Below are 17,500 nucleotides of genomic sequence, written 5' to 3' on the forward strand. Positions count from 1 at the left end.
CATAGAGGAAGTTAGGGGATAACTGCTCTTTGAAATAACCCGACTGCATAAATCCAGGCCTGTGTGCTTTTTGCTCCTTGTGTATAAAAGGCGCAATGTATATAATTTGTTGTGGTCTGAAACTTCTTAACTACTTACCATTATCATCTGCCATGTAGATAGCTCTAATACTCAGTTTGTTCAATGCAATAAAATCCCAGTGCAGATCAGAGCATCCATGCTTTCACTGGGCTTTTCTCATAATTGGGATCACCGTGTACATCAAAAGTGTAACAGGCAACTTGGTGTTTTGATATGCACAAATCCCTGTGTTTAGCAAGCTGAAACCCCACACCAACTCTGTTTCATTTTTCATTTAGAATTAGGGTTTTCTTTTCTGATGGGAACATTCATTTATCAACACCTTCTGTCACCCTGCAGGCTTGCCTTCTTTAAAATAAGCAAATGAATTAAACTATGAAAAATTATTTATTTTCAGAAGCCCGACGTTAGTGAAAAACATACCCACCAGCTTAGGCTATGGAGCAGCACTTAACGCAAGCTTACAGGTAAACCTGTCCAAGCCTTCATTTCTTTGAAATGCCCACTTCGCTCCAGTGATGCTGTTCTCTGTTGCAGAGCTCTTCTTGTTTATGTTTATGTTTATGTGACAAGTTATGGGATTGCTAATAGGTGTGTTAATCACCCAAGTAAGTTGTATTACCTAGCACTGCAAGAAGTACTAGTTCCAATTCTCATTACTTTTGATGTGAAGAAGCAAGAAGGACACCCTGTGGCAAAATCTGGAACACTCAGTTTTGCTGCAAATGCTAGATTGATAGAAGCTTTTGCAAATGCATGTGGATATGCATTAATATTTATCCCAGCTGTCATGAATGATTTCACATCATAGTGTTGGGGAATATGGTGCTCATGGCAAAAACTTTAAAGTTTAATTATAAGATATAATTTTTATGCAGAAAAGGCAAATGTCAGGACTCCTTTATTTTCAGTTAAGTTCTGGTCATTTCTTTTTATCATCCAGCTGGTGTCTGCGGGACAAAAGAACTGTGTGCTGCGTGAGGGTTGAGAGTTTAAATGTGTTTTGGAGTTAGAAATAGTTTGAAAGCAGAAAACATTGTGCATGTCGGTGTCAGAGCACATTTGGTAGCTCCATGCAGCGATGCACGAATGTGTGGGCAAGTGTACAAAGTCAGATGTGGAACAAATGGCCCAGAGATGTTTCTCGTCATCAATTGGGCCTGTTTACACAGATCTACATCAATACATGTTGAAGCTACTTCCAATGATCAAATGGCTAAAAACTCTGCCTCTTTCTTTTGCTAGGCTGCGCTGGCAGAGAGTAGTTTACCTTTGCTTGGTAACCCCGGATTGATAAATAACGCATCCAGTGGCTTACTACAGGCAGTCCATGAAGACCTCAATGGTTCGCTGGATCACATTGACAGCAATGGAAACAGCAGCCCAGGCTGCTCTCCTCAGCCTCACATGTAAGTGTGGTCAGCATCCTTTATTGACAAAAACTTTGCGTTTCCCTAACATCCTTTCAAATGCATGCAAGAATATTCAGAAACTATTCACGTGGACTGAGAAACAGCTCACGCAATGTGAACACTTCCCCTCCCTCTGAACAAATCTCAGTTCATGATGACATGAGTGGGCAGTGGGAAAGGCTTGTGTGCTTGCAAAAGGTTTCTCTCACATAGAATAGAATGTGAGTCCCGTTCTCTGTTCATTGTGGCCTTGGGCTGCAGCCCCGCACACAGCTAGGTGTACTTGGAACATCTCTTTGGTTTAGATTGGACTTGGGTGTATACAACCATGTTTCAGCCTTGAGAAACAAGTTGTTAATGTGATTGCAAAAAATACTGGCGCAACACTGCTCATAATATAGGTGCTTTTATTGTGCCTGCGATCATCATCATTTGAATATTCAGTGCAATGAATTCTACTTCTGATCAAATATCTGGATTCTTTACTGAATTTTCATCTGTTAAGATTACATAGCAGGAGTAGTTAGAATTAGTAGTAATTTAACTAGACCCACAAGTCCTTATCATGTTTATGGACTGTCACAGAGATACTGCCCATTTATATTACCATAAAATGCAAAGTTTAACTGTTACCCAGAGTTTACATAGAAGCTAGTAAAGTGTAACTTTTTGCCTGTCTTATAAATCAGCGTAATTACATATTCAACTTTAATTACTGGTGTGTCTGTATTGGCAAGGTTTATATGTTATATTTTATGCAAGACTACGATTCCTATTAATATTTAGCAGCTAACTATATCATTAATTACTCTAAAATCTTTCCCCCACCATCTTTTTAATGCAGCTCAGAGAGTGGCAGTATTAAAAATTGATGTATTGTGGATTTCAGAAATGTGTATGAGGCCTAAGAAATGCCTGGCCTTAATCAGGGGTGTCAAACGGGGCATTTTTTTGTTTAGTAAATAGTAAAACATGTACCTTGGAGGTATCATTTCCCAGGTTATTTATATAATAATTAGAGAAGTGACATCTAAGTAGACATAGATGTAGAATGATTCTTTTTAATGTACAATTATGTCCTTAGTTAATGATAATATCCTTGTATTTAAAATGTTGCACTCAGTGTGTCCTTATTATTTAATTTTCTCTTTCATATTTCCCATATTTATTATACATGTAATGCTGCAATAGTAATTTCAAGTCAAACACTATAGGTCCCCCCCCCAGTACGTTATCAGAGATGTTCATTTTGATTTGCCTTTGTACACTTCGAGATTTCCATGTGGTTTTGCTTCCTGGTTTATTTCTCTTGCAAGGCCTGTAAATACATTATCTGACAGATATATTTATATCTTGAAGATCATCTGCCTAATTGCTTTATTTGCCATTTATTGTATCACCTTGTGAGGTGGGGGGGGACTATAGGCACAGACTACTGAGCAAGACCATTAATGTGCTTTAGCGAGTTCCAAACCATTACTTTTTTTCAAAATGGAAAAATTTGTCTTTTGGAAGTGTCTTTAGATGTATTAAATAATACAAAAGAAGTAATAAAACTTGAAGTAGAAAGAACATGAATATAAGCTCTGGAGAGCAACAGTACTCTAAAACAAGTAAAGTGAGCCATCAGACAAAAGTTTTTATATCCCGTGCTGTATGCTATCAACCATGCATTGGGTAGCTTCAGGCCTTTTACTTGTAGCATTTCTCCTGAGTATGCTAATGCTCTCTTTCTGTCTAAAATGCCAAGACAATAAAACTTTAAAGAGCAAACAAGAATTAGATCATGTGTATTAAAAACAGCTATTTCATAGAAATGAATGACATTTGCTATTTAGAGTTGTTTAGTAACAGGGTAGCCGATCTCTTTCTTTCTCTGTCTCTCTTTCTCTTCCTGTATGTGCACTGAGCAGTCTATGCCGATTGTACATAGGATATACTGCATGTACAGTGTACATTCAACCAGCACGCACAGCTCTGTATGCCGTGCCAAGTGGTATTTGCATTCTACAAAGTGCATAGATATGTTAATGTTGGAAGCTGAGTGCAGATTATACAAATGATTTCAGTGTGAGAGATGAACAACTGTGTGGAAGGAGCTACAAAATCGAAGTATCAAAAATGGGGGAGAAGATAGCATGTCCCAAGGCTTACTTCACTAGCATGCAGCTGCTTAGGATAGGCTGTGGTAGCAGTACCCCAGTGCAGCATAACTGAACTTGTTATAGCATCAATATTTCAATGATAATGTGTTAGTACTACAGAGCAGATACGCTGTCACACACTGAGATCAAGGTGCCAGATAGGCAGCCATAATTCATAAAGTTAGTCATGGAACATTTGCCAAATAGTTAGATGTTGTAGGACCTACATCAAGATCCCAGTCTTCCTGGCTTGAGTGGGTAAGTTATTTAGAAACACACCAATTAGGCAGTCAGATAACCAACCTCAAATAAATTTGTAATGAATGAGAATTAAGATAAAATAAAACTTCTGAGTAAAAGCAGAAGCAGTCAAGGCTTACAAAGTCCTTGCTCTTAAAATTTAATTGATCACTAGCTCTAGAGTCTTCATGTAGGCTGAGAGTCCTCTTATTCAGGGTGAAACTACACAGGATGTGGAAGTTCAGTGGTCGAACTCCCAATAATTCTGTATTTACAACAAGCACCCAATTTAAATAGGGCTGGAGAATGGAGGTAGATCTAACACTTTGTCCTGGCACCAGTTTCCCAATTTAAATCACTCACCCCAGATTGCTTTTAGCCAAGCAGGGCAAAGCTTACTTAATACAAAACTGTTTCCCCTCTCTGTAATTCATGAAAACTTCAGAGAGCACATGGGCTCATGACCATGATGCACAAGCAAAGGATTAAATCTCCTCATCCCACATGCACCATGGCACTGATCCAAACTGGGGCCCCTGCAATCTGCTTTTTGTAAAATAAAAGCACACATTAGGAGTTTGAATCATGGATCTCCCACCTCACATATGGTTTAACTCTCAGGTTTTCTCGGCAAAGGTCAAGTTGTATTTAGGTTTACTTTCAGGTCATGTGATCATATACTGATTGGTCTATTACCAGACTCTGGTGTTTGTTGCAGAAATCTACCTAGGAGCTAATCTCACAGGAAGCCAACATGAGAAGCAGCTCCTATGTGAGTTGGGATAATTTTAATATGGCTTTGTTGACTTGCTTAAAACTGCAGTCTCTAATTCCTTTCTTTGAAGCCCAGGTGTTTGTTGGTACCTAGTATAGAAGACAATGTACTCTGTTCATGCACAGAGGCAGTGTTTTCCTTGCATGTTCCTTCTAGGCATTAATCAAAGTGGCTGTCAAAGTCAATCAAAGTGAGGTGTGTCCCAGAATGTATCGTGAAATCAAATTTTGCTGTGCTTCCTATATGGTGAGGGACCATTGCTTGTCCAAAGCTCAGAAGGACTTTTAAAGAAAATTCAGCTGAAGCGACAAATTTCTGAACTCAAGATCCATGCTGCCTTCTCCATTTCCCTGACTTCTGATTTCGTAAACTAATGCCTCATTGTCACATTACAAGTAGAAATAGTACAGTGCAGGTTGCTCTGCCATTTGTGAATTGATGACAGTGGCCCATTTTTCACATAAGCTCTAAGCAATGGTTTAGCACTGTGTCCACAAGCTGGAATGAGCCCAAGCAAGATTTGGGCTTGCATGGTCCTCCTCCTTCAACTTCTATGTAGCCAAGAGCAGCCTTTAGGTTCATTTCCTTGATCCCAGCTTGTCATCCCATGTAAACCAAGAATCATACTTTATAAGGCACTCTGGTCAGTTTCAGAACAGTCCAGCATCAAACCCTAGGTTAGGAAGCTGACATGTTAAACTAATCAGAGTTCATTATAATCCACAATCTTTGGTTCTGAATAAACCGTTCCTCCATCCCCACAAGCCCAAATCTTGCATGAGCTTGTTCCAGCACATGATGCTGAACCATGTTATTGTGTTAACATGTAAACTTGACTATTGACTGCTGCCATGTTGTGACGCCCAAAACTGATCTTATAGGAAACCTTACACCCATGTGGTTGCAGCAGCCACAGTGATGAACGTAAACAGCAACATTGTTTTCTAATATCAACTTTCCTTGTAAGCATTCTGCTGCATAAGTGACATCAATTTGCACGAAGGACAAAAGCATTTCCCCCTTTGAGTTAAAAAAGAAAGCTAATGGGAACATAGCTCAATATCATCCACTTTGACTGGCACACGATCTTTAGGTTTGTTCACATCAACATTAAAGAACTAGAGACAGGAGTACTTCACACGTGTGTTAATCACTGATTAATCATCAGGCATAGACTTGCATCTGTGAATGAATGGGCCATGGCTGAGCAGATGCCAAGGACTGAAGGGGATCCTTGCCTTTGCAGCAAAGCCTGGGTGGGAGACTGCTACTGTCTCACAGTGGGTGAGGTGCTGGGCTGTGTTCCCCCAGAATCTCCCATGGCTGTGAGCCAGAGGTGGGAATGAGGCTTATCAAAGCCTGTGCCCTGCCCAGTCATTCAGCCAGACAGAGCAGAGAAGCAGCATGGTATCACCTTTAAAAAGTGCTTTTCATTTGAGTTGCTGTGAGTCGTCGTGCTAAATGATCAAGGTACAAGGGACCAACTGACCTACGTGAATGAGTGCTACATTTTTAGGGCTTACAGGTGTTAGCCCAGAGCACTAGTGAGGTTTTCTCCCTCACTAGGAACAGTTGAGGGGGTGGGGGGAGAGTTGCTATTTTCTGAACTGTTCTCAAAACACCAGCTCAGAAAAGGAACTAGGAGCTGTTTCCTGAAGGTATTTTCTTATAGCCATCCCAGCGCATTACTTGGCCCATACACACTACAATCCTTGTATTCAGCTTCATTTTAAAATATTGGAATTAGTTGAAGCTGTGTGTGTACCCATGGTCTCTTGTGATAACAGTATTTGCTGCAGAGGTTACATTTGAGTTTAGCAAAAGTGCACAGAGGAAGAAAGCAAATAAGGATGGAAGCTCATCTGAAAGATGAGCAGATGCGAGCTCAGTCAGTCTTTCGTCCTCCAATTCTACACTATGCAAGAAAGGGGAGTTTCAGCTCTGCATAGCTTCACTCATCCTTTTCCACCTTTTGTATTCTGCTGTCTTTCCCAACCCCTATCCTCTTTACCTTTCCAACTTTTGCCCAGCCTGGGTCTTTCTTCTCCTTCTCCTTCTTTGCAGTTTGATCTGCATAAACATCAAACTTTTTATATTTTCAAACTTTTTTTTATTCTTTAAATTTTGTTCCCAAAGGCAAGTGTGATTATTCTGCTCTAAGGTCTGTTTGAGGTGCTTCAATTTGAAACCAGTCCATTGTCAGATTGTTCCCATATCTGATTATTCCAGTCCCCTACTGTTATGCTTTCACACTACTTACAGTAGGTTACCTATCATTCCAGTTTCAATCCCTTTCATTCCCTTGTGTTTTTAACTTCATACCATTCCTGTACCCCTGTCTTTGCATTTTTTGTATTTCTGCTTTTTGTCCCACCTCATGATGCATCTCAATTTACTTTGGAGGCTCTTCTGTTGTAGGAGGCTTCTATGATGCAAAGTCCTTGTTCACTGGGTGAAATTTGCACGCAGCATATTCTAAAATAAATCAAATGCTTAAAGCTGCACCAAGCTTTGGGAGAATGATTGAGAATCATTTAATTGAGCCAGTGATGATACCACTGCTGTAGCATTTTGTGAAATACATCACGCAATAAGCACCATTTAATCTCCTTGTTGTAATATATTAAGGTAGCTTGAAAATGTTGTGTTATGTTGCAGTCTTAAAAAGGCCAGGAAAATAATTGAAAATATTACCTACAGTTGGAGATGGGAAAGAAATTTTGTGCCTTTTGTATTTTAATGAGGACCTACTTAATTCTGCAATTTTTTGAAGCAATACGCAAACTGAAATACAGCTGTCATTTGAAATTTGAGATTCTCCGAATTTTGCAAGACATTACTTTTATCAAAAAAAGCATGTGCACACATGTATATTAGAGGTAAATGTGCATAAAATGCAAAAATTGCATACAAAAATAGGTGTGTGCTAGGAGAAATGTGTCCTAAAATGTTAAAAACAAATTGCAAATTGACGGGAACATGAGGCAAACTAAACTTAACATTGAAAAATGAGAAACTGAAATTGGAAATTTTGTCCCTCTCTCCCGATACTGTTACAGATTTTGTTTACTTTCTTGCTGGCTTTAGTTTAGCGTAGAAGATTGCTACTTGTGGACTTCATAAGATGCTGAAGCTTTGTATCTGACCTTTTGTATCATCAGATTCACATGTAGGCTCTATCTGTCTGAATGAACGTTTCAGGTTTTAGGAGCACCACCTGGCATTTCAAATTGACAAGCCAATTGAGCAAAGAGTAGCACTCCACCTTCTTGTTGTATTTAAATTTTTAATATTTAAAGTGATGTTGTGGACCATGTTGAAATAAGTATTGAGGAGTGTGTGTGTCCGGAAGTGGGAGGATCTATGCAGCTCCGTGCATGTGGGTAGTAAAAGAACAAATAAATTTGCTGTGGAATTAAAATGTTTTCTGTACCTACCGTAACAGATACCGTTCACAAGTAACATCTCCCCTCCTCCAACTCCCCAAAACACACATTCTCCTGTTCTCCTCTATATTCACTTCATATTGTTTCACTTCACATTTCAGATCTAGCCTCTTGTATTTTGCTTCCCTGCTCATCAACTCCCTGATCTTTCTAGCCTTATATGCTGTTGCGCTCAGCAGCCACTGCAGCCCTTTATCATTTCCTCTTTAGTTGTTTAAATGTTACATTCCTTTGATCGAACAGTTGATGTTCCTTTTTTATATAATATTCTAACCCCCATTTGTTGCACTTTCACAATTCTTTCTACTTCCTCCTAACAAAAAGATCACTCTAGAGATAGAGTGCCTGCAGCTGTCTTATGCTGAAAAGTGTCATATCCCCATAGTATGGATTGTAGAAGTTTGCAGGATCCTTTGGGGTTTTGTGGGATCTATATAGAAGCAAAATGCATGGATGCTTTGTTGAAAACTTTATTCCGTTCTCTTTTGAATTCTCCACAATTGGATGTTTGTAGAGGCAGATTAATAATTCTCAGACCCCTGGGCCACAGCCACACACACGCAAGCTCAGATGCTAATTGCTTGAATTTTAACTATTGTAGTTAAGTTTGTAACTATATGTGACAAAAAAAATCCTACAAACGGAAAGATATGAGCCCATTTTGAAATTCACAGCCTCTAACCAGCAGAACAAAAGCCAAAATATTATTGCAGTAGCATTGGAAAGTTTACAAAGCGGAAACGACACATCACATTGTTCATAAACATATAAAGACAATGTTCACACACAAAAGCTCATCACTTGATGAGTGCAACATTAAATCATGATTTAAATGAGTGAATGAGCCTAGGCATCATAGGTAGAACACCATAAATAGAATTTCAGTATCACCTCTGCAGTGGGTTCAATTCACAGTCAGCTGCCAATCATCAAGAAATGGTTCATGCATGCATGGGCGTAGCTTCATAGCAGCAGCATCAAGTGGTGGCCTACATGTGTGCATGAGCTATCATTTCAAAGACCTAACATGAAATACAACTTTCAAATTTCTCCCATTATCTCAAACACAGTGCTTTATCAATGGAATCAGTTCACATATTCATTAGTGTAAAAAAAAACCAGACATAACCAAGCAATGAACACAAATGCTTGATCCAGCTCCTGGTGATTAGCGCCAAAACAACAATGAATCAGAAACTTGCCATAAGAGGTTGGTGTGAAATGCATAAGCCGTGGTTTTGCCAAAAGGACCATTGCAAATGCATGGAATCACAACAAGAGGAGAGAAATGGATGAACTGGAACAGTATTTGGTGTGTAAGAGAATGGAATCAAAATAAAGGCAATGGGAGCTGGACAACTAAAATAGCCATTCAGACACAATTTCTGATAGTCCATTTCAGTTGTTCATTTGTGTATATTGGGTGGGGCAGTAAAAAGTGGTTGTTGGCAGGCTTTTTCAGAGAATTGTGTGTTTAAATGTGGATGTTGGGCAGTTTAATAGGTTATTTTTAATAGGTCAGCCTACTTTTGAGATGATTTTTTTGGTTTGGGATTCAAATCAATACTGAACAATTCACAAGACAAAAGAGGTAACACAAGTGGAGAGTGAGGAGGTGTTTCATCATTGGTAATTAATTTAAATGACACACACTTCTTTTTTCTTAAAATTTATTATACACTTAAACTCAGGCCTAAATAATGTTGCTGAAAGTAATGTATAACAGTTCTAGTCCACCAAACCATGGTTTGCTGGAACTGCAATAAGTCATATGCCCACCCACTGCCTCCTCCCCTCTTTTGCATCAGTACTTCCTGGTTCCTCAAACAAGTTTCCCATGGCATCTGAACCAGAAAACTGTGGCTTGAACAATCCACAGAAACCAGGATCAAACTGATACTGTTTTGCAGGGATCATTCATTCCTAGTTTGTACATCATGAGAAATTCTTGTTAAGAAACCAAGCCACATTGAAAAAAGGTGCAAGAGATTAGAGGAGCGAACACACAGGCACACAGCCCATTTTTGGCTGTTCAGATCACAGTTTGTTGGACCAGAAATTGTGGCATTTGAACGGAGCCTAAATGTCATCTTTTGGAGATGAGCCTTGAGCTTTCCCAAGGCACTCCTGCTTTATTAGATAAAATCCGGCCTTTGTTTTGTGTTCCACATAGAGTCACAAGCTGGTTTTGAGTCTAGCCATTCTGAATTCACATTTTAGCTACATGTATTGACTTCACATCTTTTCTAGTCCACGTGTGATCTTCTTTTGTAGAAAATGTTCAGTTATTGGGATACTATCCACAGTTCCATAGGGTTTGGGGGCACACTGACGCATCTACAATGGTTTGGCGCTGTGGATTTCTTTCCTTTACGTTCATACTTTTCACAATGCCTCCTTGTGTCCTTCTGCAGCCCAACTGATACAGTGTTCTAAAGGGTATATCCCTTATTCAGTATAGTTCTCAAATCTCACTTCCACCATCCGGAGCACACTTTATGTCTATACAAGTGATCATTTCAAGGATATTTTGGTTTTCCTGCAATCCCATTAACCCTCTTTGGTTGTTCTGTTTAATCCCTGGCAATCTACAAGGCATCTGACTCTTTTGCAGCTTTCCTGCTCCTCTTGAAAGAATTTTAGGTTATCTTTCTTCTTCCTCTGTTTTCTGCCATGTTCAAAGCAGCCCACAGGCCCCTTTCTGATTCATCCCCCCAGAGTAAAGAACAAGTGTTTCTACAAAACATGACCTCTTTTAATATGAAAATTGAACATTTCATGACCTTTGTCCAACTGCCAAATTAACTATATTGGAAATCTGCAGGGTATTTATATAAGCCAAACTGGAAAATACTTTCTCTTCAGTGACAATATTTTAGAGTGCTAGCTATGTAAGAGGTTTTGAGGTGGAAATTACTAACTTTCAATTGTATCCCTATTCATGAGTACCAAGTCTCAATATTACCTGCTGCATTCCAAACAAATCAAATCTAGAGAATAAAGGTCAAGTAGTATATTGCATCTCCTGGGACAGGTACTCTTTAGTTGCCTTTTTCATCCTCTGTTCTTCTGTATCACCCTTTTTTTCATTGCTTGTCTCTCACTGTTTTCTTTATGGTCATACAATTCCTTCAGTACAAACAGTCAGAGAAGGCAAATTTCACTCAAGCAGTTCTTGTTTACATAACAGATGTACATCACCACACAGACAAAGCCTTTCTGCCAACCTTAATGTTAGACCTGGGGGCCGAAACAATTCCAAAGCTTCACATTTGAAATGCATAACTTTGCAGCATTGTACTTTGTTTCAGTTGCTGTTGTTTCAAATGTGGAAATATCGTCTTGGAAATGTCTGTTTCTGAAACTTAAAAATTTGAAAGATATAGGCCTGGTTCAGACTGTTGTTTTATGGAGCAGAAATGTGTCTACACCCTGTTCCATTTCCTTCTCCCTTCACATACCTGTGGGACCAGTGAATATCATGTATATTACTGTGTTTGAGTGTTTCTTAAATTCGAAAGTGGGTAAGTTTTGACACACATTCAGCATATAGCAACTGTGGCTAAATAGCAAGCAAATCTTCTATTTTATATTCCAGTCTGTGATATTGATCAGGAAAGAAATATAAGCACGGCTTTTCTTAACCCAATCATTATTATTTGGGGACTCCTTTGTAACGGATGCCTCTTGTCGTCCATTTTACTTCTAAGCTGATTTGAGTTCAGAGAAACATTTTGAAAACCTATAGGAACAATGTATTTCATTTAAATTCACCCTGCCCTATCCTGAAGGCCCAGAACATTTTGAAAACCATTGGCATAAAAGAGTACTCAAAGGCTGCCAACCTTTGTGTGCTAACTTGGGAGTCAGTCCCACTGAACTTACTGGGCCTTAAATTCCAAGTAAGCATGCATAACATAGCTGCAAAAATATAGCCTATAAAATGCTAATACAAAACATCACACAGTTCCAACACATTAAAATCCTCCCTAAATCTTCTCCTTCCACCTGCAATTTCCCCATTTTCAGATAATTGAAGTCTCTCTCATTTGGGTCACCTTACTTCTGTGGATGGGCTGAAATACCTTCTTCCAAAAGGAGGCACTCAGTTCACATGCAAGGCCCCTCAAAATGAGCATTAGATAACAAAATCTTGAATTTGGTTGACAAGTATTAAAATGTATAAGATTCCAGCACTTCCGTGTGGATTGTTACATCCAGCTGTTCTTATGAAATATTATGCCTCTGAGATCTGAAACCTTCAAACCTGCCGGTCAACATATGTTTAAATCCAGCAATTCTGACAATCCGTGGTGGATAATTTATCAAAATGCGCAATGATCCTCTTGTGCTAACCCCCTTCCATTATGGGTTGAAATCTAGCCTTTTGAGTGACCGTTTGTCTTCCGTGATGTTGGAGAAGGAGACAGCTCCTTTTGTCTTTCTCAAGGGCTCTGCTTTACGCAACTACAGGCCATATGCTACTCCATTCTTCTTTACAGGCTGCTTCATTGTTTCTGTGGCAGCCAAGATCTAATGCACATCTGAAGCCTGAAAAGGTCTGGAGCATATGCCAAACACTTAGCCACAGGTCCCTAACAGTTCCACTGCTTGAGTGGAGAGACGTGTCTCCACATTTCTCACACATGTCACACGAAACACAGCTGGAGTATCAGTGGGTTAGATACTGCTGACAAGTAGAATCTGGGCTGTTGCATGAAGTTTGAAACAGCTTCAGAACTTAGCAGATTTGCAGAAAGTCACTGGTGCCATGTCCAGCTGCTTCAGGGTTCTAAAAGGCATGGGGAGTCCGCATGAGTAGGAAAGGCTCTGCACTCAAGGCCTCTTCTCCTCCCAAAGGGGAGGAGTTGTGAGTGGGAGCAGCTTCCCGCAGCAGCAGGGAGGCGTATTCGGCTCCCTGCTTCTGATTGCCTCTGCTGCCGCGGCCAGGCCTTTCAGCCAGCCAATAGGGCCGGCTGGTGGGCGGGTTTAGCTGCATTTAAACAGCCACGGCAGCGCTCTGTTCCCAGTCGGTTCCTGCTTGCATTAGATCTCCCTCCCTCCCTTTTAGGTCAGCTTCCTTTGCATATTGACCTTGCTATGGACTTTGGTTGGTTGCCTTGATTGCCCAAGGGGCCTGGTAGGAATTTTTTATCCATTTGGCAAATTGGCACCAGCCTCTTGGTTTCTTCGCCTACCTCATAGCAACTCGTCACAACTTTCTGGTATTGGCGGTTAGGCATTGGAATAGGTGTGCTGTGTTGGAGGATTGAGTATGGGCGATCATCTACCCCTCCTCTTTTGGGTATTCCATTAAAGGAATCTGGCGGTCGTGGATCCTGTCCTATGCCCTGCTGGTGACTAGGGCCATGGCACGACCCCCAGTGATGTCATGGGGAAGCTTCCAGTTCTGTTTGCATCAACAAGCTCCTCCCACTGGTTGTTAACCCTGAAATGACTCCCTGCTGAGAGCGGTGGAGTCATGTATTGCTGTTTTATCCAATGCCTAAGCCAATACTACTCACATGCTGTAACCAATAAAGTTGTGGCCTTATTTTGCCCATTAACCTAAAATAATGTGACTTAGTGTCTTATTATAATCCTATGTGAATGGCGGGTCCTTGACTCACAAGGAGTTATCCCTTCAACTAATGGAAAATAAGGAACGCAATGGAGCTAGCATGCTTGCTCCTGCTTTCTTTCATCACACGAGGGATTAAAATACTTCAGCAGGGCTAGAACATTTACAGGATCTCAACTTCAGCACCAGAAAAATTTGAAGAGAGCAAGGTTTATTTATACAGTTTGATTTTTAGCCTCATCAATTCAAAAGGCACTGGTCAAGTTTCAGAATATTTTAAAGCTCCTAAGTAACTAGCTAGATTTGAATTAACAAGCAAAACAACTTTAAAAAGCCAGACCACCACCAACATTAAAGGCAGTAACCAAAGTATCCACTATAATAAATCTGTTCAAGTTCTGAAGAGTGCCTAGGGGAAGGATTTTCTAGAGAAATGCTTTTGCATGAGTGTGCAGTGTTATAACTTGGTACAGTGAGGCTGTTATCATCTGGGCAGACCAGGACCTCCATGCACACTGCTGAGGCTTGCGCTCCAGAGAGGTCACTTTGGTGATGACAATGCAGGAGGCAGCAGTTTGGAGTCTCTGCAGCCACAGCAGGCACTGTGATTCTCCAGCAGTTTGACTTTGCAGTCCATTGTCTCTCAAGACACATGGATGCCAAAAACCGGTGATGATACTGCGGACGTCAAAAGAAGAAGGTGATCACCCGCTTGAGCACTTTAGAATTGGATACTTTTAGAACAAAAAGCAAAAATCCAGTCCTATTTCCTCATGATAGCAATCCCCTAATAGATGTTCCCTGAAGAAAATAATAAAGCTTTTCCTGCTTCATTAGCAGGAAAAGAAAGAAAGGAGGGGTTTTCTTATTGTTGTTTCTGAAATATAAGCTAGCTAGATTTTGATCTGCTATAGAAAATGTATTTTTATTCCTCTGCATTTTCTTGACCATTCTTTATGGGAGGGGCAGTTTAATTAATGAAAAATACTGCACCAAGTCCTCTTTCTTGCTGGTGACACCAGCTCAACAGCATTTAATTAAAGCTCTGTGTGCCTGGGAAATACAGGATCTTGTTTTCATGATAGCAACCCTCACATGCACAGGTTTAAAAGTGAAATGTACACTTTGAACATTTTTCCCTTTTTGTTTTGGTTCTGAGATTGTGGAGAACAGGCTTTACCAGCACTGCCAATTTGCTTTTAGCATAGCATCATAGACATGCCAAAGATCTAAGCTTTCAAGGCTCATTGGCAGTCACAGAACAAGCAGAGGTGAATTACTACATGCGGCAGAGCAAATTATGTACAGTGTATGGAATCTAGTATAGCATTGGGCTTTGTGAGAATAAAGGCTCTTATTTGAAGCATGTTTCTAGAACTCATTGCAAAGGAGAAGAAAAACACGAGAGCATGTGAACTACCTGCTTGGATGATGAGAAACTAAACTTGACCTTGTCCAGGTCTTTAAACGGTTAGCAAGCAAGGCATCTGTGCCCTGAACATGTCCCACTCTGCTCCATAACTTTTAAGCAGCTGTCTTTTGCCCCTCCTGCTCTTCTTCCTTAGTTGTGCCTCTTCATGCAGGACCTAACAAGAACATCCAAAACTACACTAAATTATGCATAATTTGAACAAGGAATGCTGAAATTTGAGTCTGTTCTGTGCAAAAAAAATTGTCCCACAAACAGATGAGCTGAAGGGCCGGAAAGGAAGGGTAGCACTGGCAAAATTGTGTCAGGAGTGAGCCAACAATAAGTCACACATAGTTAGTGAATTTAAGTCTTTAGTAGAAAAAAACCCAGGATCTGTTCAGGAGAGCTAGGCCCAATGAGCACAGCGACTCTTCTTCTGTAGGTCTTGTCCCTATGAGGCAGGTGCAAGGACTGAAGGTCCCTGCCTTCCCACAGCTGCCTAAGTCTCCTCTCCCCAGGCTTTCCCAAGCAATCAGAGACTGTGCCAGCATGCCCACCTTTACTCTTCATGTCCTTCCTGGTCCTGGGAGACCAGAGGGGAGGGGAGCTTGTCGCAGCAGGAAGGGGAGAAATCCCTGCCTCTTCACCAGCCTGACTTATCTCTGTTTCTTGGCCTCCCTCATCCCACTCTCCTGCTTCCATTTCTGATTCTGGACTTCTTTCTCCATTCTCACTAAGCCCTGTTACTTTTTCAGCTTCCAACACGTCCTCTTCCTAGTCTTGTCCCTCTTCTCCCTCTGACCACTCTGTCGTCCCACTCATTTGCCTGAAGAGGACTAGTCTCGTTGAAGCCCACACATATATTTCTGCAGCAGAGATTCGGAAAAAGTTGTCATGTGAAACTGCCCAAGGGACCACCTTTATTTAGATTTGCCCTGTAATGATGGTTTGACTCGTTTTCCTTGCATAGGATAGGAGAAGTGACAAACAATGTTTTCAATTGTGCTGAATGTTCAATACAAATTGGGCATGGCACCCTGCTTACCTCTGCATAGCATTAAGAGCTTGAACTTGGGGCAAAAATTTGTCTGGCCCTGGAATATTATTGTGCATAGTTGCTCGGGACTTTTAAAGCCCTGATGTCTCATACTTTTGATATCCTAATAACTGCTTGCTCTCAGTAGTGGTTGTTGTTTTTTCTAAGGTGCCTTTCAGAAATTCTTTCACGTTGTTTGGAAAAGCATGAGACAAATAATGCATAAAGATCTCTAGCTGAACTGTAGCGTTGGTGAAATAAGATGCACTCAGGTGTCAAAAACCAATACACTGTGAAATGCTGTTAGACCTGGTTTCGGTAGCATGGTTATTAATGGCATGCTAGGAGCATCTGACATTCCTTGGGATCAAAGGCTTCTTCAGAGTTCATATTTCTATATAAAGCAGAACAATGTGTGTGACTGCCCTTCCCCTCTGTTTTCTTTCGGAGCCAACAGCCTTACAGGGAGGGCAAGTGACAGCACAATAGCCACTATGGTGGGTGGGGGTAGCTCTCATCCCTCATTCTGAATATTTTGCCTTATTTGCTTTTGCTCTGCTTCCCAGGGAAGAGGCATGTTGCCTGAGGTGTCTACAGCTACTGTTGCTTCTGCTGCAACTGCTTTGCCTCATACAAGACCAGAGCCTTCTGCTCAAAAGAGAATGGGGAGGACTACCGAGTTTAGCCCCCCCCCCCTCGCCCCACCATAGCTGTCAACCTTTCCCCTTTTTAAAGGGAAATTCCCTTATTCTGAATAGGATTGCTTGCAAGAAAAGGGAAAAGTTGATAGCTATGCGCCCCGCCCACACTATGCCTCTGCTGAGAGGCATGGCAGAGCGTTTAATGCTGGAGATACCATGTAGTGAATATTAGTTTATGATTTCACTTTTTAGAATCTATCTTATATTGTTTTCTTATTTTGTATTTGAAGACAAAATTGAAAGTTTAGGCCCTTTTTGGTTAGCCAAATCTGGTTGTGCATTTCGTGTGCAGTAAAATGCTGATAGCTACACTGAGTGAGGTACTAGTATGAACACTATTTAGCCCAGTATATATTGAAGGTAACCCAGGACTGAATGAGAAATGAGTTATTGGCTCAACCAGGTCAGACCCTGGCCTCATGACAAACAGGTTCATGCTAGGAAAATCCTCAGATTCAATAACTACAGACCTGTTACATTAAGTTTCCACCAAGCTGTAATATGTTGGAAGGCTAAATACAGGGTTATGTGAAGAAACTGTCCATTTTATCCTCAAAAGGCACTTGGCAGACTGCGTTACAGGTGCTTATTTTCTCTGCTTCGAGAGGTTTCAGTTCTAATTTGGAAGGTGCCCTTTAGATTTGAGATGCAGTCCTGTTTTATAATAACCCTT

General features: G+C 40.6%; 1 protein-coding gene across 27 annotated transcripts in view; it reads left to right on the top strand.

The window, feature by feature from the left end:
* Positions 1 to 17,500, top strand: part of FOXP2 (forkhead box P2) — a 361,843-nt gene that overhangs the window by 334,111 nt on the left and 10,232 nt on the right. For 21 of the 27 annotated variants that reach the window (XM_083463464.1, XM_083463465.1, XM_083463471.1 and 18 more), the window contains 2 exons: positions 479 to 548; positions 1,327 to 1,490. In XM_083463464.1, the coding sequence (XP_083319590.1) occupies positions 479 to 548; positions 1,327 to 1,490 (234 nt within the window). Of the gene's footprint in view, positions 1 to 478; positions 549 to 1,326; positions 1,491 to 7,813; positions 7,906 to 17,500 lie in introns of all 27 variants that reach the window. The other 6 variants (XR_014516587.1, XR_014516588.1, XR_014516589.1 and 3 more) reach the window with 1 other exon arrangement.

The sequence above is a fragment of the Podarcis liolepis genome (genome assembly GCF_965112155.1).
Source record: "Podarcis liolepis genome assembly, chromosome: 10".
Classification (NCBI taxonomy): Eukaryota; Metazoa; Chordata; class Lepidosauria; order Squamata; family Lacertidae; genus Podarcis; species Podarcis liolepis.